This window comes from Apium graveolens, chromosome 9 (assembly GCF_009905375.1).
Source record: "Apium graveolens cultivar Ventura chromosome 9, ASM990537v1, whole genome shotgun sequence".
Classification (NCBI taxonomy): Eukaryota; Viridiplantae; Streptophyta; class Magnoliopsida; order Apiales; family Apiaceae; genus Apium; species Apium graveolens.
Genome location: NC_133655.1, coordinates 21,506,955 through 21,530,145, shown reverse-complemented (window position 1 = coordinate 21,530,145; position 23,191 = coordinate 21,506,955). Strand labels below are relative to the sequence as shown.

At 38.4% G+C, this 23,191-nt stretch overlaps 1 protein-coding gene and 1 non-coding gene across 2 annotated transcripts; one reads left to right on the top strand and one right to left on the bottom strand.

Annotated features, from left to right (window-relative positions):
* The first annotated feature begins 12,358 nt into the window (after nucleotides 1-12,358).
* Nucleotides 12,359-12,465, top strand: LOC141688432 (small nucleolar RNA R71). The gene has a single exon (XR_012561875.1). It is a non-coding gene; the product is annotated as a small nucleolar RNA R71 (small nucleolar RNA).
* Nucleotides 12,466-22,038: 9,573 nt separating this feature from the next.
* Nucleotides 22,039-22,989, bottom strand: LOC141685100 (uncharacterized). The gene is made up of 2 exons (XM_074490226.1): nucleotides 22,740-22,989; nucleotides 22,039-22,550 (listed from the first exon to the last, which is right to left on the bottom strand). Exons 1-2 carry the CDS (start codon nucleotides 22,987-22,989, stop codon nucleotides 22,039-22,041), a joined length of 762 nt encoding a protein of 253 aa, XP_074346327.1.
* Nucleotides 22,990-23,191: the final 202 nt, after the last annotated feature.

Genomic DNA, 23,191 nt, shown 5'->3' with positions numbered 1-23,191 from the left:
TACAGATGTAGAATCCATTACTTGTCTTTTCAGCAAAGCAAGTGCAGTTGAAAGTTGGCTATGGCACAAAAAGCTGTCCCATTTGAATTTCAAGACAATGAATGATCTAGTCAAAAAGGACTTAGTTAGAGGAATGCCTCTAGTTGAATTCACAAGGAATGGACTGTGTGATGCTTGTCAGAAAGGAAAGCAAAGGAAAGTATCATTCAGTAAGAAGCTTGAATCTGCAATTGATGAACCATTACAACTGCTACACATGGATCTCTTTGGACCAGTCAATGTATTGTCAATTTCAAGAAAAAGATATTGCCTAGTGATTGTAGATGATTTTTCAAAGTTTTCTTGGGTTTATTTTCTTGGATCAAAGGATGAAGCCAGTGAAATCATTATCAATCATATCAAGCAAGTCAACAATCATCCTGATTTCAAAGTAAGGAATATTAGGAGTGACAATGGAACTGAATTCAAAAATTCAACCATGAAGTTGTTCTGTGAAGAAAATGGGATCATGCATGAGTTCTCAGCTCCAAGGACCCCACAACAAAATGGTGTGGTGGAAAGGAAGAACAGATCACTAATTGAAGCTGCAAGGACAATGCTTGAAGAGTCAAAACTCCCAACTTACTTTTGGGCTGAGGCTGTTAACTGTGCATGTTACACTCAGAATATTTCTCTAATCAATCAGGCAAAAGGCATGACTCCCTATCAATTACTCAAGAGAAGAAAACCAACTTTAAACTTTCTGCATGTCTTTGGTTGCAAATGTTACATCTTAAGGAATCAATCTGATCACAAAGGAAAGTTTGATTCAAAGGCTGATGAAGGAATATTTGTTGGTTATTCTGCTGGAAAATCATATAGGGTCTACAATCTAAGAACCAACATTGTCATGGAATCTGTGCATGTTGTGTTTGATGATAAAAAGATTGATGGACTAACAGATGAGGGACATCATGAAGGACTCAAATTTGACAACATTGAGATATATTGTGATGATAGTGAAGATGAGAATGATGAAGAAGGCATCTCAAGAAGAATTCAGAATCTGCCTTTGGATAATGCACAGAATGCTACATCCGTTGAAAGTCATAATTCAGCTTCCGTTGAAAGAAGCAATGCAGCATCCGTTGAAAGACAAAGTGCATCATCCGTTGAAGTTCATAATGAAGCATCCGTTGATCACAGTCTGTCAACGGATAATCAATTCACTTCATCAGTTGATAGAGCTCCCAATTTCTTTCAAAGGATCAGCAACTCAGGGGGAGTTTCAACCAATCAACATTCTATCTCACATCATGACAATACTGAGGCAACCTCATCTAGAGCTAATCTACCACCTCAAAGGAAATGGACCAAGAATCACCCTTTTGAACTGATCATTGGTGATGCTACATCTAAAGTGCAAACTAGAAGGGCTACTCAAGATGAATGTCTGTATAGTAGCTTTCTATCACAGGAGGAACCTAAGAGAGTGGAAGAAGCTCTATTGGATCCAGATTGGATTTTAGCAATGCAAGAGGAGCTAAACCAATTTAAAAGGAACAAAGTATGGAAGCTGGTACCCAAGCCAAAGAACAAGAGTTCTATTGACACAAAATGGGTATTCAGAAACAAGATGGATGAAAATGGCATTGTCATAAGGAATAAAGCCAGAGTGGTTGCTAAAGGCTATTCTCAACAAGAAGGAATAGATTTTGATGAAACATTTGCTCCAGTTGCCAGACTTGAGGCCATCAGAATCTTTCTAGCCTATGCAGCCCATGCCAATTTCAAAGTCTATCAAATGGATGTCAAGAGTGCATTTCTAAATGGGAAATTGGAGGAAGAAGTTTATGTAAGCCAACATCCAGGATTTAAAGATCCAAACTTTCCAGACTATGTGTATTATCTGTTGAAAGCACTTTATGGACTAAAGTAAGCACCTAGAGCCTAGTATGAGACTTTGTCAAAATTCCTTCTAGATAATCACTTCACAAGAGGTACTGTTGACAAAACTCTCTTCTTTAGAAATGTTGATGGCTCTAAAATACTTGTTCAAATTTATGTAGATGATATTATATTTGGATCTACAGATGATAAGCTTTGTAAAAAGTTTGCTAAGTTAATGCAAAGTAAATATGAAATGAGCATGATGGGAGAGCTAACTTATTTTCTTGGTTTACAAGTTAAACAAGTTAGTGGTGGAATTTTCATTAGTCAAACTAAATACATTTATGATCTTTTAAAGAAGTTTGACTTAATGGATTGTTCATCTGCAAAAACTCCCATGGCCACTGCCACCAAGCTTGAATTAAACAAGGCTGAAAAGTCTGTGGATATTTCAAGTTATAGAGGCATGGTTGGCTCACTTTTATATTTAACTGCTAGTAGACCTGATATAATGTTTTCTACATGTCTCTGTGCTAGATTTCAAGCTGACCCTAAAGAATCTCACTTAGTGGCTATTAAAAGAATCTTCAGATATCAGGGACTCCAAATCTAGGAATTTGGTACCCTAAAGAGTCTGGTTTTGATCTAATTGGCTACTCAGATGCAGATTATGCAGGCTGTAAAATAGACAGGAAAAGCACAACTGACACCTGTCAATTTCTAGGGAACAAGCTTGTGTCATGGTTCAGCAAGAAGCAAAATTCTGTTTCTACATCAACAGCTGAAGCTGAGTATATTGCTGCTGGTAGTTGCTGTGCACAGGTACTATGGATGAGGAATCAACTATTTGACTATGGTTTGACTGTAGACAAAATTCCTATATTCTGTGACAACACAAGTGCCATTGTCATTACTGAAAATCCAGTGCACCACTCAAGAACCAATCACATTGACATCAAGTACCATTTTATTAGGGAACATGTGATGAAAGGTACAGTGGGACTTCATTTTGTTCCAAGTGAAAAGCAGATTGCAGACATATTTACCAAGCCACTTGATGAATTATCATTCACAAGATTAGTAAGTGAGCTAGGTATGCTTAATTATTCATAAATGTATGTCCTCTATATAATCTGTCTTGAAGCCTGAAATGAATTTGCTGCAAGAACAAAGTTGGCTTTTAGTAAAACTTATTCTATCAACGGATATTCCCTATCCGTTGGAAGCCAAAATTGTTCTATCCACAGATGATCATTATCCGTTGAAAGACAAATACATTTCTGGTAATTTTATCCCTCAACGGATAAAATAGTGTTGATCATCAACGGATAACTATTTACCTTATCCGTTGAAGTGTCACATCAGTTACTTTAAGTGAGTCACAGCCGTTGATTCTTTTACTTAACCGTTGATACAGATATACACTATTGTATATATTTGTATTAAAGGCAGTTTTCAGAATTTCTACAGTTTTCTTTATTCTTAAACAGCTGTAATTTGCTTGAAAGTATCATTTAATCATTTTATTTACGTTTTAATTCAAGAAAGTATAAAAGCCCATTGAATTATAATTTTCACTTTACGCTTTCTTGCAATTTTTATTCTCCTTCTCTCCCAAAATTCTCAAGTTTTTCTCTGCAACCTCTACTCACAACAATGGCACCAGTAGTCAAAATTATGTCTCAAACAGGATTTGTTTATGAAAAGAATAATTTCGTAGCCTTGGTTGAAAAGAACGAAGCCCATTCTGATTATCACAAGATGATGGACTTCATCAAAAACTGCAAACTAAGCTATGCAATGCTGGAAGCCCCAACCATCTACTGTGAGGTGATTGAGGAGATTTGGACAACTGCAGAGTTCAACTCCACAGATATGACTATTGCCTTCTCTCTCAAAGGTAAGGATTATTGCATTAACTGTGATGATATACAGTCTTGCTTTAAGCTGCCTGAGAATAATGCCATGACACCACATACTGATAAAGATGTATCTACTATGTTAGATTTCATAGGCTATGCTTTTGATTCTGCTAGTTTAGGTAGTATTAGAAGGAAAGGGCTTAGGAAAGAATGGAGTTTTCTTGGAGATGCCTTTATTAAGGTTTTCTCTGGGAAGATTAGCAATTTTGATGCCATAACTTCATCTCTTGTTAATATGCTTTATATGCTAGTTTCTGATAGGTACTTTAATTTTAGCAACTGTGTCATGCTAGAATTAGGTTCCATATTAGGTAACAAAGCTAATAGACCACATAACATCTACTATGCTAGATTTTTTATGTTATTGGCTAACCATGTTGCTGAAGGATTGGTTATATCAAATGAGAATAATAAACTCAAATGTTGGGCACAAGAGAAAAGGGTCCTTGCAGACCTTTTGAGAATGAACCTCAACAGCCAGGTGACATTGGTATATTTGCCAATCATGAATGCACCACAGGTAAGTGAGGTAAACACTTCTATAACTCCTACTATTTCCAACCCCATTGTTTCTTTCTCTTCCAGTGTGGCAATGGAATCTGTGTCTTTGTCCAAACAGGTTCCTACCAAAGCCACCAAAACTAAAGTTTCAAAACTCAAGTCAAAGAAAACTACCTCTGTTGTTTCTCAAAAGACAACAGTTGTAACAACTACCATAAACCCTGAAGGGAGTGAACAGGGTGTGAGTGGTGAGGGGAGGGGTGAACATCAAGAAACCCCCCAGGATAAGGTGGGAGAAGTGAGTGGTACCCAAGCCAGCCAAGCCACAGTCTCTCAAAAGTCTGTGGTGGTTCAAAAGGAGTCAAACACATCCCTAGTTGCATCCTCCCAAAAGGGTGCAACTATTGAAAATAGTCCCCAACCAGGGACACAAACCAAAAGAGGGAGGGACACTGAAGCCACACATTCACCAATTAAAGCCTTTTCGAGGAAGAAGAAGGCCAAGACCATAGTTTCCACACAAGGGGCACACACAGCACAGATACATCCACCTGTATCTGTGCCTTCTCAAATTCAGCTTGATGTGATTCCAGAAAATGTGGAGTCACAACCCCATTCTCTCATAATAGAAACACACCAATCATCAAACTCTCCATCACCCTCTCTGGATGTGGATATGATATTCACATCAATTCCTGATTCTCCCTCATTAAAACTCAGGGAGGAGCTCCACTCAAAACCTGATGATCATCATCTTTTAGATGATTTGTTGGATCATCAGCCAATTCTTTCAGATATAGTTAGAGAATCTGTGTCACCTCACTTAAAATCAATTCACACAGATTCAACAATTATGTCACTTTCTATATCTACATCTTTTCCTTCTTCAACAGATATCTCTCATCCGTTGACAAGTGGTTGTTCTTCAACGGATAAGCTTAACAGCAGTTATCCGTTGATACCATCAGTTTCCACTTCAACGGATACTCCCTATCTGTTGATGGTCTCTACACACATAACAGAAACAATTCCAACTGTAGAGGACATGGTTACTGTACAATCACTTTTAGGTTTGAGGGAAGGGAGTGATCTTTTGAGTGAGAGGCTGGTTTGCTCCCAGGCAAAAGGAGAGGTTGAGAGTCACCATATGCATGCTATTTCTTCCAGCATGACAAAAGTGAGTGAGAGGAGTGCCACCTTAGCAGGTGAGGGTGAGGGTGTGAGGGTGTGTGTGAGCCAGGGGGAGCCCCTGATGCAAGAAAATAGAGAAAATGAGAGAAAGGCAGGTACAGAAGCTATAAGGGTGGATCCAGCCATTGCTAGTGAGTCAATGAAAGTGGATGATGCAGAAAAGAAAAGACAATTTCAGCAACATTACAAAGCTGTAATTTATAACATTTTCTTGGATGCTGACACTTTTACTCATCCTGTTTCAACCTATCAATTATTGGTTGCTCAAGGCAATGTGGAGGCAGAACAGACTTTAAACATTGTACACACTTCAGAATCTCTTCTCAGAGACAAAGCTGCTGTTCACAGGCTGCCTTCTCAAGCTGGTGAGCCATCTGAAGAATTTGGAGTAAATTCTAATGATGATGACTCTGATTCTTTGGATGAGAGCATGAACTTAGGGGGAGTAGCAGGCCCAAGTTCTGTTCCAGATCTTCCTGAATGGGCATGGGCAAAAGCATCAACACCAGGAGAGTTTGGTGTCACTTTGGTCAGACAAGTCATGACAATTTAGAAGGCCCTTCAGGAGACTATAGATGCTGGTACCAAGGCAATTCTTCAAGCTCATCTGGACTCTCTGCATCTCTTGCAGTTGCAGCAATTTAAACAGAATCTAAGTGTGGATGAACTCAAGCAGGACATTGCTGATCTGAAATCCTACAATGCTGAGAAGTTGGATTCAGTCATACCTTATGGTACTATGCAAGATTTGTTGGGGAGACTGAGGAAAGAATCTGATGCTGACAAGAGGCTGGCCGGATTGGAAACCAGAGTTCAGATCATTGAAGACTCTATGGTCACCATTCTTCAGAATCAACAAACTCAAACAAATCTACTCATGCAGCTGGCAAAAGCACAAGGCTTGACCCCTACCCTTGATGATAACAAAAAGGGGGAGAATAAAGGGAAAGGGGAAGGAAAGCCATCAACAACATTTCAAATATCTCAAGTGCTAGTTCCTGCCATCACCACTTCTCCAGCTATTCAAATCGAAGGAAAGCTTGATGGAATTGATCTAATCCAGATAGCAGCAGCTGAATTACAAGTCAAAGAGTAAAGGAAGAAGATTGATGAAAAGATGCAACAAATTTTTGGTTCTACAACTTCTCAATCACAATCTGTAAAGCATAGCACAAAAGTGGAATCAATTATTATGGAGCTCAAGCCAGTAGGGAGGAATAAGGTTGGAGAGACTTCTTCCAAGAATCTGAAATTTATGGTTCTCAAGCCCAACAACAGATCCAATAAGGACTCTACAAAGAATCCTCTAAGCCTTGCTCAGATGAAAGGAGTGGATTTTCCTCTTCCAAAGCCTGATGAAGACAAGCTTTTGGGTAGAAGTATCACAAAGCACAAAGAGACCATGGATGTGGCTGTAAGGAGGAACATGACTATTATCTTCAGAGAGGGAAAGAGCATATGTGTGATGCAAGGACATCCCAAATTCTCAATAGCCAAGAGGGAAGAAACCAGAAGGTTGAAGGAAGAAGCCAAACAGCTAAAGGCTGACAAAAGAGCACAAGCAAATCTTGAAAAATAGCTAAAGTCAAGTCAGACTGAAGAGCAGAAAGAAATTGAAGACAAAAGTGTAGATGAAGCTATGGGGGACATGGTTGATACTGATATGGAAGAGAGAAGTAAGGAAAGAGAAGAATGGCAGAAAGGGAACAGAAAGAAGGCCAATGCAAAGAGAAAGATGGTAGATAATACTGAAGAAACCCAATCAAAATCCAAACCACTACCTTCTATTCCTGAACCCATTATGCCTGACCCCTTCATGAACATTCATGGTGAAATAATCATTCCCAAGGAGGAACCAATTGATTGGGACACCATCAAATTGCCCACCTTCCTAACCTCTTATCCACCATCAAAGAAGCAGAAAAGAAGAATCAAATTAACACCCTCTAAAGCCTCAATCAAATTCACACAGAAGCTTTAGCCTAAGCCTCAAGCCTCTAAGGATGATTATGTTCATATCTGTGACATAAAAGAATTTTCAGACATTGAACTCTATCTGGATGAGATGGAGGAAGTAAGGGGAATAGCTGCCTACAGACAACTACCAGAAAGACTAGTGTTCAAATACAAAGGAGATGGGGAAAGAACTTGGCCTCTTTACAGAATTCTGAATGAAGGCTACTCTACCTTGATTAGAGTCTACTCAGCCATACAAAGGGATTCTGGCTTTACCAGGACTGCCAAGACTGAGATTCTCAACAAGATTGCCAACATAAGGAAAACTTGGAGGGAGCCCAATGCCTTGCCTAGAACATTACTCATTCAAGAAAGAGGAATTACAGTTCACAAATCCCCTCATTGGTTGATGGAGTTCAGAGACAACAAAGGAGTCAGAAGATTTTTCAGAATTGAAGATCAGCTCAAGATTGCCAGTAATGAAACTCTCAAGGATATGCAATCTAAGTTGGACATCAATGAAGAAGATGAAGCTGAATTCTACAGATAACTTCAACTTCAAATAGAGGAGAATGACAGGAGGCTAGGAAAGAAAACAAGGGATCAAAGGAAAAGAAATTAATCTGCTCAGGCTAAAGGAGCAGCCTTTGAAACAATGTAATTCTTCAATTCCATCTCAGCATACACATTTTTGCAGCACTTTTGAATTTCTGCTTTATTACAGTTTACATATTTGTCAAGTGTTTTGTTATCATCAAGCTAAACCCAAATTTATGCCTACAGTTCTAGTAGACATAAATAGGGGGAGATTGTTAGGAATATGTGTATTAGTTTGATGATAAGTTAAACAAAACTCTTAAGTAGAAATCTAGTGTTTGTAGCCTTAACGGATAAGACCATCTTGGTTATCCGTTGAAGGAGTAGCTTTATTTAGCAATAAGTTTAGTATTGTAGCACATTTCATTTTATGGATTCAAGTTGTAATTCTTAGATGTTGTAGGTAAGTATCAGTCATGTTGACTACTAGTGGATATGCAAATAGGAGGGCTAATTGTAAATATTTCATGCCTTGTAATTTTGTATAAGTGAAGAAGTATCAACTGATATTGAAGACCTTCAACGGATAAGAAACAAAGCTTCAACGGATGTCTCTAATGCTTCAACGGATAATATCCATCAACGGATAAGTGCTTCAACGGATAAAGACTTCAACTGATAATGCATCAACGGATAAAGCTTCAACGGATAAAGCCTCAACGGATAAGGCATCAACGGATGAAAGCTTCAACGGATGCTTAGTTCATTAGCAGTTGATAGTGACAATTCATAAGCTGACAGAGGCACATGGGTTGACAGAGACAAACTGGAATGTGGAAGCCTCTTGGAGGAATCAAGAAAATGCAGCATTTCCATTCTGGTGCAAACAAGGAAGTATTCAAAGATTCACAGATTATCCTAGATTGCATTGGATAGATAAATGAAGAAGAAACATGTGAAGAGCCTTTTTAATTGTATTTTACAGTTTTATCTTCACTTGTAAACTTGGTGATATATATAAACCAAGTAGCAGCTAGTAATTAGAGATGAATTTTCCAGAGCTGTTTAGAAAAATTCAGAGAGAAAATCATCTAGTTTGTACTAGGAAGCAGCTGTGATTTAATTCTTTGAATCACAGATTTTCTGAAATAACACATCTCTGCTGGAACAACAAATCCACCAGAAAAGTTTTTAAGTTCTCTATATTCTTTACATTTATGTTTGAATATATATCTGTCTGCATTGGCTTCAAGCAATTCACACACACTTGTTCTCAAAAACACTTAGGCTTAGAAACTGCTCAAAACTTGAAAAAGTTTTGAGATTTATATTCAACCCCCCTTCTGTAAATCTCATTGTTAGTACACTGGGAATAACACTTATGCAATAATACCCATGTAGCGAGCGTTAGGTTAGCGGATCCCAGACTATAAAAGCCTTAGGTCACTAGGCACAAAGTCCCCTAGAACTTAATAACTCGAGTATTAAAGAACTCACTCTTGATCAATTATGCATAAACACATATATATTTTTCTTTTTTTTTCTCTTTTTTCTTTTTTTCAACAATTTCTGAATAAGTGTGTTTCGCTCCATCTCATTCAACCCTAGACTACTCATAAAAATATGAGCCGGCTACTAGCCATTTGACGCCTAGCCTTACAACAACTAGCAATGAAATCCAAGTTTTTCTCCAGATAAAAAAAATCACTGTTTTTGTGTTATTACGAGAATAGCAAAAATTTTAAATATAACCAAGTGATTAAATCTCAACAAATAAACAAGTATGATCATGATCTAGATCAAAAGCAACCCTATAAGACTTTGTGAAAATATTTGTTTCTGACATGCAAATCAATTCATTAGGATTTAAACATCCCTCTATTCGTCATCACCACACTCAAATCAACATCAACTTATCAAATATCATAGTTCATCTTAAGGGATCATGCTAAATATTCATGTAAATGCAACTATATGAAATCACATAAAAACAAACAAATATGTCCTAAATGAACAATCATGCAAAAATATGAATGAACTACAACTAAACGTACAATATGAATCTATATGAATCTATATGGACACACACACTACGAATCCTTACATTATCACCCCCAAACTTAAAATTTTCAATGTCCTTATTGAAGGTAATAATAAGGATTTCAGGCATACCTAGTCGTCAGAAAGATCACCCTCTTCGGGTGGAGGATCAGGTGGTCAATCAACCTTGACACCAGTAGCTCGGAAAATAGTGCCCAAAGCCTGTGTCAAATCTGCAGCAAAACGACGGTGAATATCGTGCATGGCCTTTTTACGCCTAATTACTCGCCTGTACTGCTCATCACCAACACCAGTCCTATCAACTACCTGCTGCACATGAGAAGAACCCTCTGTAGGCACTGTAGGATTCGTTCGTCTACCCTCTACATCATCAAAAATATATCCCAAGCCCTTATCATGGGGTGCACCCAAGAATGCATAACTCAAGTGATCTGGTATTGGGTGAAGCTCAAGTGTGGAAATATCTTCAATAGACGGCTCGAGACGCTCCTGAGAAATTTTCAGCTCTACTAACCCAAGAGAATCGAATGGCATATCCAACTTCCTCTTCCACGAAAGTGCATTCAAAACCTGCAGTTGCTCTGCTCCTTCTTTGTCATCAATAACTGATTTCCCCATTAAGGATCTCTCTAAGGTCTCTGACTTTAACAATTGCTCAAGTTTCGAATTTACTACAGAGTCGACCCACTCTACTTAAAAGCACTCCTCTTTAGCTGTGGGTAACTTTATTTCCTTGAACACATTAAAAGTGACCTTTTGATCGTGAACCTTCATCGTAAGCTCTCCTTTTTGTACGTCAATCATAGTTCGACCTGTAGCCAGGAATGGTCTTCCCAAGATGATGGGAATCTTCTTATCTTCCTCGAAATCAAGAATTACAAAGTCAGCAGGGATGAGTTTATCCATCTTGACCAAGACATCCTCCACTATACCTCATGGATAAGCGATGGAACGATCAGCTAGTTGCAATGACATGTATATTGGTTTCAGATCAGGAAGACCAAGCTTCTTGAAGATAGATAAGGGCATCAGATTGATGCTAGCTCCTAAATCACAAAAACACTTGTCGAACGACAAGTTTTCGATGGTGCAAGGAATAGTGAAGCTTTCAGGATCTTTAAGCTTCGGAGGCAACTTCTGTTGCAGCACAACACTACATTCCTCCATTAGAGCAACGGTCTCTAAGTCATCGAGTTTCACTTTCCGAGAGAGAATACCTCTCATAAACCTCGCATAGCTAAGCATCTGTTCAAGAGCTTCAGCGAAAGGTATGTTGATATGAAGTTTCTTGAACACCTCCAAAACTTCTCAAACTGCTTATCCAGCTTTTTCTTCTGCAGTCTCTTAGGAAAATGAGGAGGAGGATAGATCTGTTTCTCCCCTGTATTACCCTCAGGAGGAGTGTGTTCCACAGTAGTCTTCATGGTTTCACCTTTGCTTCCTTTTGCATTTCTTCTTCAGCCACAACTGCATTCTCTGAAACTTGAGATTTTTCAGGCTCTTCATCTTGCTGAATTTGGGGGCTTGCGACCTTTTCAGACCTCAAGGTGATGGCGTTCACTTGTTCTTCAACTTCCCTCTTGCCTGGATTTGTTTCTGTATTACTAGGAAACGTTCCTGGTGATCAATTCAATAAGCCATTAGCAATTTGCCCTATTTGGTTCTCCAGAGTCTTGATAGAAACAACCTGGCTTTGGCATATAAGAGCCTGGTTTTTGCACATAAGCTGCAACTCCTCCAATTCAGATTTTTCATTCGAAGATAGATATGCACCATGAGTTTATTATTTTGGTGTATTTTGTTGCTGAAAACCAGGAGGGTTGAATAGCTTATTTCCAAACTGCTGGAACGGCTGTTGCATCGCATTCTGATTGTTGCTCCAGCTGAAGTTAGGATAATTACAGTTGTTAGGATGATAAGTGTCTGGAACTGGTTGCTGCGATCTCTGAAAGTTGCTCACAAACTGAGCTGAGTCACTAGATATAATGCATTGATCCGTCACATGCGGACCTGCACAGAGCTCACAAACACTAATTATCTGCTTAACACCATAGTTAGCCAGAGAATCGATCTTTATAGACAATGCCTTTAGTTGAGCAGTGATAGCCGTAGCTGTATCCACTTCAAGAACTCCCGTTATCTTGCCCTGTGGACATCTCTGGGTTGGATACTAATATTCATTAGCAGCCATCAGTTCAATTAGATCATAAGCTTCCTCATAGCTCTTTGTACATAATGCCCCGCCTGATGCTGCATCGAGCATGGGTCTAGACTGTGCTCCCAACCCTTTGTAAAAACAATTGATGATCATCCAATCAGGCATTCCATGATGAGGACACTTCCTAAGCATCTCCTTGTAGCGCTCCCAAGCTTCACATAGCGATTCTCCCGTTTGCTGCGTAAATTGAGTAATAGCATTCCTGAGTGCAGCTGTCTTCGCCATAGGGAAGAATTTAGTAAGAAACTTCTGAGCAAGATCGTCCAAAATAGTAATTGAACCAGCTGGTAGAGAGTGTAACCAGCTCTTAGCCTTGTCCCTCAGAGAGAATGGGAATAGTCTCAGCTTCACAGCATCTTCAGAAACACCGTTGAACTTGAAGGTGTTACAGATCTCAATGAAATCCCTAATGTGCATATTGGGATCTTCAGTTGGAGAACCCCCAAATTGGATTGAATTCTGCACCCATTGAATTATGCCAGGCTTGATCTCAAAGGTATTAGCTGTGATAGCTGGCCGGACAATGCTAGATTGAATGTCATTGATCTTGGGTTTAGAAAAATCCATCTAGGCTTTCGTTCGTACTGGCTGGATCTCCCATTATACTGAGTACCTGAAACACAAACAAATAAACTGTGAGAGTAAAAGAGTCCGAATCAGTGAAATGACAAGCACATAAACTAAAAATTAACACCGAGTCCCCGACAGCGGCGCCAAAAACTTGTTAGGGCGAAAACACGCGCTAATATTCACGCAAGTATACGCATTCGCAAGTAGTATAAGATATAAATCAGATTCGTTCCCACAGAGACTGGTTTAGGTTAAGTTCAATTTATGCACCTATGCCACAATATATGGTTATCGCTCAATGCTAAGACAAATAACAAATTGGGGTTGTTTATAATTAAGAATTATACTAACAATTATAACTAAGAGAGTAAAGAGGGTAGTATATTATATGAGACAAACATGAGATTCTAACTTTATTAAATACTTCATTCAATAGCCTTTTTGTTCTTAACCTTAGCATGTAATGGTGATGACACTAATCAGATAACACGAAACTAGTAAACGCCAACTTTCGTTGTACGAATACCCTACTACCAAGCATTCATAAAAGAGATAGAAGTTGAATATACACCAATTATGCTTATTCCTTATATGCCTATAAGAATTGAAAACATAACGGTTTAATGCGCACGTTATCTATCGTGATTACATAAGGCAAGTAAGATGGTTAAAATTACCTACGAATCATGCATAATAAATACATGAACCTATGCTAGCATGACATGTTCTAAACCTCTATATTCATTGTCGCTTCAATAGAGATTAACACGTTATCTTATATGTTAGCTACGCATATAAGACGAATAAGCACAACCAATACTAGGATATCAATCAATCACCACACACCAAGATATCGAAATAAATTAATTATTCAAATCCATAAGTAAATCCGCTATAATCCCATGATAACAATTTGCCCATAATTGAACTCATCGTCATCATGGGTTCCAATGAAAGCATGGTATAAAAACAAGGTCTTAATAAACTGAATAATAATCAAAGTACGAATAAAAAAGGTTTAGGTTCAACAAGAATGAAAACGAGCATCCAAAGTTACAACTATTTTCAAAGAATCACAAGTAGAAAACAAGATCTTCTTTTTCGGAATTGTTTTGTGCTTCTAGGTATTCTCTTTGATCTCACAATCTTCCCGGATGATGAAAACCCTTTTTTTAATTATATATAAGCCCCTAGTGGACCTGTACCCTTAAAATTATCAAATTCCACTCAAAAAAGGCTTTTTCAGCGAAATCAGCGAAATCATCCGCGCATCAGCAGGCGGTCTCGCGCGCGGGTCAGACGCGGCCGCGTGTCAGCACACGGTCGCGTGCAATTCTGACGCGGCCACGTGGGCGACTTCTGAAAAATCCTGATGAATCTTATTTTGGCCATAACTTGAGTTCTACTCGTCAGAATTAGGTGATTTAACTGCCCACGCGAAGCTAACAAGATTCTCTACAACTTGACAATGGCCGTGGCTACCAAATCTGATCACTTTTCATCATATTTCCTTTAAAAGATCCTTTCTTCATTTAACTGATACCTGAAATGTAATAACACAAAACACATCAAAATACCAACAACTTGAGTCCAAAACACCAATTTAAGCTTGTAATAAAGCGTTCCAAGTGGATATAAAATCCACTTACCAGTCCGTAGGCAAAAAAATTATGTCTTCAAGTGGGGGAAAATCCGCAAGGGAGCTTCAGTTGGAGGAATACTTGAAGGAGTCGAGAGACAACATAAGGTCTCTATGGGACACGATTATGGCGAAGGAGGAGCAAGTGTAGGTGCTCATTGAGGCTCTTCGTAGTCTCCAAAATGAGAATAATGATTTGAGGATATCATTGGGCCGTAGGCCTCGTTATCCATGATGTATTTTTAATATTAATTGTGTAATTGCTTTATTTGAAATGGAAGAATGAACTTTTCGTGTTGAATGTCTGGTTTGATTTTTTGTTTTCGTTTTTTCGTTGCTTTAATATAGACAAGTAGTTAAAAGAAACTTGGGAAAACGAAAAGGTTGGTAAGTTATGCCAATTAATGGAACGTATTGATCATAGGAGAGGGGATGTCAAAGGGTCAAATAGGAGTAATTAATATAATTAATGCGTGCATTTTAAATACAAAAAAAATGAAGAGTCATTCTCGTCCTATATAAAGAGTAGGTTCTTAGAGTTAACTTCACATAAGTTTGTTCATAAACGAGTTTTTTATTCTTCTCTCTTTTCCGAAGGCAAAACTTAAATCTTTCATGGAGTCACAAGGTAGTTGTTCAAGTAACAAGGAAAAGAGGCCATGTAGAAGGAAGAAGAGCTGTTAGCAACTATTTCCAGAATGCAGTAGAGGATCCGTCGTCAAGATGGAAAAATCCTTAAGTTGGAGTTGAAGGTTAAAGAACTGGAGGAGGTTCTGGCTTAGGTGAAGGAGGAAAACTATCGTTTAAGTATTTTGGCGGGGGATGCTTTTTAGTTCGTGTTCTTGTAATAAGGTTGTTTAAATATGATTTTAATGTTTTGTTGGTTTTTGAAAGATTTTCATTTGATGATGTATATCCCGTAGGGGATCAATGTTTAAATTTATTTCAGATTATGAAATAATAAGTCGTGTTTTGCTATTTACATATATGAGCGTTTTGGTAAAAATGATTCAGGTCATGTGGGAATTATAAGCAAGTAATAGTTCGTATTTAGGGCAAAAAGCGAATAATTTTTTGTAAACAAGCATGTATGTGCCATAAGCATTTTAATAATCTACGATGTATACAACAAATATTTTAAAGGTGAAAACGCTGTAAGGATGTTTGTATAATTTCATGTTTAACGAACATTTATGCAAACGAACTATTTGTACCGCAAGTAATAAGTTGTTTGTGTTGGTTTGGTAACAAATAGTTATTTAGGCGAACTTATTTGTGCCGCGGGCAGTGAGCTACATATAATGGCGTTGTAACAAATGGTTATCTAGGCAAACTATTCGGGCCACAGGTAGTGAGCTGCTTATATTGGCGTTGTAACAAATAATTGTGAGATGGCATTACCTATGCCGCAGGCCATAGGCTTCATATATTGACTTTTTAATAGGTTAGCTTTTGTAGAGGGCTAAGCCCAGGCCGACGATAGCCTTACAATAAATGTAAAAGATACTACCAGTCTAATATTCATAGAAAACCTATTTATAAACGTAGACTTCTATTTACAACAATCATAACACGTCAAACGAGTTAAAAGACTTACTGATAAAAATGCCTGAGATGAGTAGCATGCCAGGTATTAGGAAGGGGTTCTCCAGATAATTGGGCGAGGTGATAAGTCCCTGGGCGTGTAACTTGAGCTATGACATACGGGCCTTCCTAAGTAGGGTCTAGTTTCTTATTTTTAGAGGGAGTAGAAACTAAAACGGCTCTGAGTACTTGATCTCCAACCTGAAACTATCGAGGAAGAACTTTGCCGAAGTGAAGAGCAGTTTTTTGTTTGTAGTTCGCCATACGTATAAGAGCATTCTCTCTTCTTTCCTCGAGAAAATCTAAATTCGTCCGCAAGCCTTGTTGATTCAGCTGAGAGTTTTAATTTTGGAATCGAGAGGAGGATTCTCCTATTTCTACTAGTATGAGAGCTTTAGTGCCATATGTGAGCCGAAAGGGGCTTTATCCGGTGGGCTTATGGGTATCAGTGCGATAGGCCCATAATATGTTTGGCAACTCTTCTACCCAAAGCGTCTTCGAATCCTGATCATTCTTTCTTAAACTTTATAGGAGGGTTCGATTAATGACTTCGACTTGGCCATTAGATTGGGGGTAGGCCACAAATGATCTTTGGTGTTGTATTCCGTAGGTCGTCAAGTATTCCTAAAATTCAGATTCAATGAACTGCCTTCCGTTCTCGGTGATCAAAATACGGGGAATCCCAAACTGAGTGACGATGTGGTCATAAAAAAACTTTCGACATACAGTGAAAGTCGTATGAGCCACAGATTTGGCTTCAACCCATTTAGTCATGTAATCAACGACCACTAGTAAGAATTGAATATTTCCTTTGGCTGGGGGGAAAAGGTCCCATAATATCCATTCCCCAAATGTCAAAGGGATGGGGGATAAAATGGTTGTAGGAAAAACCGGAGGTAACCTGGGAACTAAAGCATGAAACTGACACTTGGCGCAGGTCTTGACATAGTTTAAGCAATCTTTCCTTAAAGTAGGCCAGTAGTCTCCCTGCCTCATGAATTTATGAGCCAGGGCATTTCCAGATGAGTGGCTTCCACATATTCCCTCATGAACTTCGAGCATGCAATAGTCGGCTTCTACACAATTAACGCATTTAAGGAGCGGTGCTAAGAAAGATCTTCGATAAAGAGTATCATCTACAATGGTGTAATGAGCGGCTTTTGTGGCGTGGGGTCCACAACACATACACAATATATCAACCTGTATAAGAAATATTGTTTGCAATGACCCTGCTTTACATAATCACGGATCGCAACAGGTTAAAGTATGAAAACAAGCCACAACCTTAACTTTTATTACAACGTACCAAATCCCAGCTAGTTTAACTTACAACTGATAATGAAATTATTCTTACAAGCTTACACATTTTAACTATAATATAAAGCTTATATCGGCTCAAAGCAACTCGTTCTGGAATCCTAGCTCGCACACTGGACTGGGACACTTCGTTATCAACCATAACCTTCTTACTGCAGAATTCATAAATAGATTCGAAAGAGTGAGCTAACTAGCTCAGCAAGTCATAATAACAATAACTGAGGTTAAACAATGATCAAATGAGATTATTCAGAGGAATCAAGTTTCTTGGTAAACAATCATTAGAATTGGATATTCATTTTAAATTTTAAAACCAAGGTTAGGTTGCTGATCAGTCACGCACTAACCCCGAGCAAGCCACACAACTCTGCTCTATAAACTGGATCCAAGACACACATTGGCCTAATTCGACTACGAATCTGGTCTGACCACGATTCTGGTCCACATAAAGAAAACTATCCAATTCTAAAACAGTTCAGTATGATAAACAATATAATTCAATAAAACAGGATCATAATCAATGATGATAAAACACTTGAATAAAAGCGTAATGCAATTCATGGGTATCACAAGGGTATATCAAGGTACGTATGAGAAATAGTTTTCAGCCTGTAAGAGGATCAGGTATTAGACGAATAATGATTTTTCAAGGTTTAGTTCTTCGATGTTATAAAGAATGGTTGGGGTATAAAAGTTTTTGTGTGTTCAAACAATTGTGTTCCAGTGTTTGGTGTTTAGTAGTTATATATTTGGGGAGTAGTATCATATTTGTGTGGTTTGGTATTTGGAAATCAACAAAGGATGGTTTACAAAGAATAAGGCTTACGGCTCAAATTTCAAATGATGTGATCCGGTTTCAAGGCTGTATGTTACCAAGTACTCACAATATAAAACAGTGCTATTTGAATATTAATAATTTTTCACAAGAGAATTTAGAAATATTTATAATATATCTCGAGAAAGATTTAGAAGTACTTGCCTTGCAGGGCTTTACAACTATTACTGATCGACTCTGAGCCGATTCTGATGCTCAGGCTTTAACGTCCAACCACTAGATCACCTTGGATTCGACTTCGACACTCAGGTTTTTCGGTTGAAACCCTACTGAGCTCATTGACTGACCACTAGGTTATCTTTAGTCCAACGTCCACTTTCGGTTCCCTGACTAGAATCTACAGGGTCGAAATACTCCATGTTAGACACTCAGTTATGCTTGACATATCCTCGCTAACAACCTACCCATACGATAACATATTCTGACTCGTAATTATTCATATTATAATAACACAGACGACAATTAGGGTTCACGTTCTCGAAATCGGTTCGGTGTTCGTTTTCAGAAAATAAGTATACTCATAATTTTACGAAATCAGGGTTATGGATTTTAGCAAATTATTTCATCACATCGTGCAATCAAGTTTCATATAGAACACATATGTATCTATATAACCACTATAAACGGGCAGCGTCTCTTTTGTTTATCGGACTACCCGTCGAAACAATTTGACGTCACAACCACCAATCAATCAGACAGTTAATTCAACAACCACCGTTTATAATCCAAACCACTCAACGACTACCTCAGTCAAATTTCATAAATCCCAACCACAATCAATTACGCAACCACAATCTCGATACAATCTCTACATACCCAATAAATATATATCCTTTTTGAAAATAACGCTATGACTAAATTAATAGTTTAAAATTTTAGGACTAAGAAATAATCATCACGGTCCACCGTTGATTCACCGAAGTTCATCGTCAACAACGGTACAATTTATTGGTGCCCAATATAATACGGGTTTCCAAATAAATTACACCGATTTATTCGATTAAAAATCAATTGCACAAAATTATTTATATAACGAATTGTAGTCATAATTCCCTGTAATTAATAAAATAATACGAATTAATCCAAATCAATCGAACCAAACGCAACCAACGAAACAGGGCAACACGCGCAACGCGCCACCACAGAACCGCAGAAAAGCCATCGGAAAAACACAGGGATGGCCGGGAAGCACAACTACACCCACACACAAACACTAACACACGCACACATAATCACTACACATATCGTACACATATATATACAAAGGTATATATACATATATATATATGCATATAACAGAATCACAGAAGCAGCCAAGCCAAGCAAAAGGCGGCGGCTCGCCGGAAATAGGCCGGAAGCAAGCAACCGGAGACGAGCAAGAGCAACAGAAAGAAGATCGAAGAGAGAGGAGATTCGAGGCGAGAGAGGGACAACACAAAGCCGAGGGAACAAAGGAAAAGGGGAAACCCTCCTGTTGTTTATATTATTTTTTTTCCTTTCCTCTGTATACAACACGTGGCAATGTAATTACTCAGAAGCTGACACGTTGTTTTTGTGATAAATACGAAGATTTAAGGGCCCAATTTGCCCCGAAATTTGAAATTATCGGACCGAGGTGCGAATAAAACAAGCTCCAAAAATTACGAAAATAGTTTTAAAATGTCAGAAATATCCCAGAGTACACTAAAATGTAATTTTCCAAATTTTAAAATAATTTCCGAAATGCAGTTTATATCCGCTTTTAACAATTAAACGAAACAACGCGCGAGTGAAATTAATCCCGAAAATTGCCAAAATAATTTTAAAATTCTAGAAATATTCCAAACTTAAATAAATATGAGTTTCATAATTTTTGAAGAAATCTGGAATTAAATACAGATTTTACAAATAAATGCAATCACAAAATCATACATGGGTAAATAATTGAGGAAATATTGATTTCTAAATTTTTATAAAATCCCAAAAATAATTATTGTAATTATAAAACCATTAAAATAATTTAGAGACAATCCACATATTTATACAAATAAATTTGCATTAAATTTACTTTTAAAAGTAGAAACAATTCAATACAATTCCATAATTAATTACGGGGACAACCCGGTACACCATAAATCACGCATACATAGTAATAAAATAAAACCGAGCTGACAAAAACTATACACATACTTTATTTATTTAATACTTCCACAATTACATATTTAAATAATTCAAAAATACACGAGTTGTTATAGCTTTGGAGCGTAAAAGTTGAGCAACCCTTTTGTTTTGAGGGAGAATCCCTTCTTGCAGATAGAGGTAGATCGGAGTCATCCAATTTGGGCCGTAGGAGAGTATTAATATCTCTGAGGAAGGCTCGGTTAGAGGAGTTACCGAGGGGGATGTCAACAAGATTTTTTAAAGACCAGTAGAAGTGGGGTGGTCCTCGTCTGTGGCTAACTTTTCTAGGATATCGGCCCTTTGATTTTCTTCTCGCATAATCCCTTCAAGGGAGGCAACGCGAATTCCAGGAGTTTGGCTCTAGTTTCTTCAAGGTATTTTACCATCAGAGGGGATTTGGCACTAAACCCACCAAGAACTTGGTTGACTATAAGCTGAGAGTCACTGTAGGCCTTTAAGTGTTGCACCTGGAGAGTTTTTCTAATCGTAAGCCGGCTAGGAGGGCTTCATATTCGGAGCAGTTATTAGTGGCAGGGAAGCTGAATCTTATGGATTGTTGGATTTCGAATCCTTCGGGGCTTATCAATAAGACTCCCGCTCCACTGTTGTCTGAAGTGGACGATCCGTCAACAAATAACAGCCAAGGAATAGGTAAAGAAGTCAACTGAGAAGAGTTCTCAGGAAGTACTTTGGCCTCTGAAGGTGCAGAGCATTCGATTAAGAAATCGGCCAAAGCCTGACCTTAGATGGAGGGCTGAAGTAGATAGGTGATGTTAAACTGGTTGAGCTCTACAGCCCAATTTACTAATCTTTCAGAGAGATCTGGTTTGTGAAGGATCTTCCATAGGGGTTGATTGCTGTATACCTTGATGTCGTGTCCTTGGAAATATGGACGAAGTTTTCTCCTAGCAAGCAAGAGAGAGTATGCCATCTTTTCAATAGTGGGATATCTGGTTTCTGCATCCCACAAGACATGAATGACATAGTACATAGGAAATTGTTTATCTCCTTCTTCGCGAATCAAACATGAGCTTACGGCCCTAGGGGCTACGGTTAGATACAGATATAGGGGTTCTCCGAAAAGAGGCTGGGAGAGAATTGACGGAGGTGACAAGTAACTCTTTAGGAAGTCGAAAGCTTCTTGACACGAAGGCGTCCACTGCACTTCTCTAGATTTATTCACTCCTTTCAATACATCGAAGAAGGGGAGATTTTTTCAGCCAATTTAGAGACAAATATGCGTAAAGAGGTTAAACATTATTCAATGACTGAATTTTCCTGGGTGTTGTCGGGGGGAGGGGGCATTTCCAGTATAGCCCTAACTTTCACAGGATTAACTTTTATACCGCGACCACTGATCATATGGCCCAGGAACTTCCCACTAGCCACTCTGAAAGTGCATTTGGAGGGATTCAATCGAATGCCATAACTTTGAATGGTTAAGAAGGTCTCTCTTAGATCATGCAAATGTCCTTCTTTAAATTTGGACTTGATAATCATGTCGTCTACATATACTTCCAAATTTCTTCCGATTTGGTTGAAGGATATCTTATTCATAGTCCGTTGATATGTAGCCCCGACATTCATTAATCCCATCAGAAGAACGTGGTAAGCATATACCATTTGATGGGTAATAAATACGGTTTTTACCTGGTCCCCTAGAGCTAACTTGATTTGGTTATATCCCGAGAATGCATCTAGAAAGCTGAAGAAAACATTGGGGATAGTAATCTTTAGGAGTAGCCTTGTTTAAGTCTGTGTTGTCAATGCAGACTCTCCATTTGCCACTAGTCTTCTTGACTAATGCAACATTCGATATCCATTCAGAAAATTGTATTTCGTAGATAAACTTGGCTTTTAACAATTTGTTGATTTCTTCATCTATAGCTTGCTGTCTTTCGGGTGCGAAATTTCTCCTTTTTTGTTTGACCACTATTTTATTGGGATCGAGATGGAGTCTATGAATAATGATAGATTCATCAAGGCCAGACATGTCTTCAGGCTTCCAAGCAAAGATGTCTAGGAACTCCCGCAGGAGTTGAATGAGTTTCTGCTTTAAAGGGGGCCGAGGACGCGATCTGATAGAAATATACCGAGTGGGATCTCCTTCCATTAGCTCGGTATTTTCCACAGGCTCCTCTGGCTCAACTTTAGGTGTATGATATAATTCAGCCTTTTTTAAAGAAGTTTCTGAATAGGAGAATGAATTATCTATCAAGAATACTCGCGAAGCTTCGACTTGCGAAGTTTTAGATGTCTTAGAGGAGCTTCCTTCTTTCGGCTCTCCGTAGGGTTTCCTCTTTTTAGGTTGAGTTTGATCCAGGCTTAAGGAAGTGGAGTAGCAATATTAAGAGGCTACGGGATCAGTAATCAGTTCACCAGGTCCCATGGGAGTAGGGAACTTCACTTTCATATTGGTGGAAGATATGATGGCTCCTAAGAAGAACAAGGTAGGTTGCCCAATGATAGCATTATAGGGAGAGGCCATGTCAATGATATAATATTTAACCATGGCAATTACCTCATGTGGAGAAGTGTCGAAGGTGGTGGGAATGTCAATAGCTCCTTGAACTGGCACGACATGATTCCTAAATTCGTAGACAGGCCCCTGTATGTCTTTGAGCTTCATTTCTTCCAGGGGAGTATCTAAAATCATCCTTCTGAAAGCGTCTTTAAAAAAATGATATCTACAGAGGATCCATTATCTATCAAGACCTTTTTGACATCTTAGTTGGCCATATCGAGAGTAACTGTGAGTGGACCATTCCGGTAAACACTTCCCTTGGGATAATCGTCATCTGAGAAAGAAATGGAGGTGCCAGTAAGGCGAA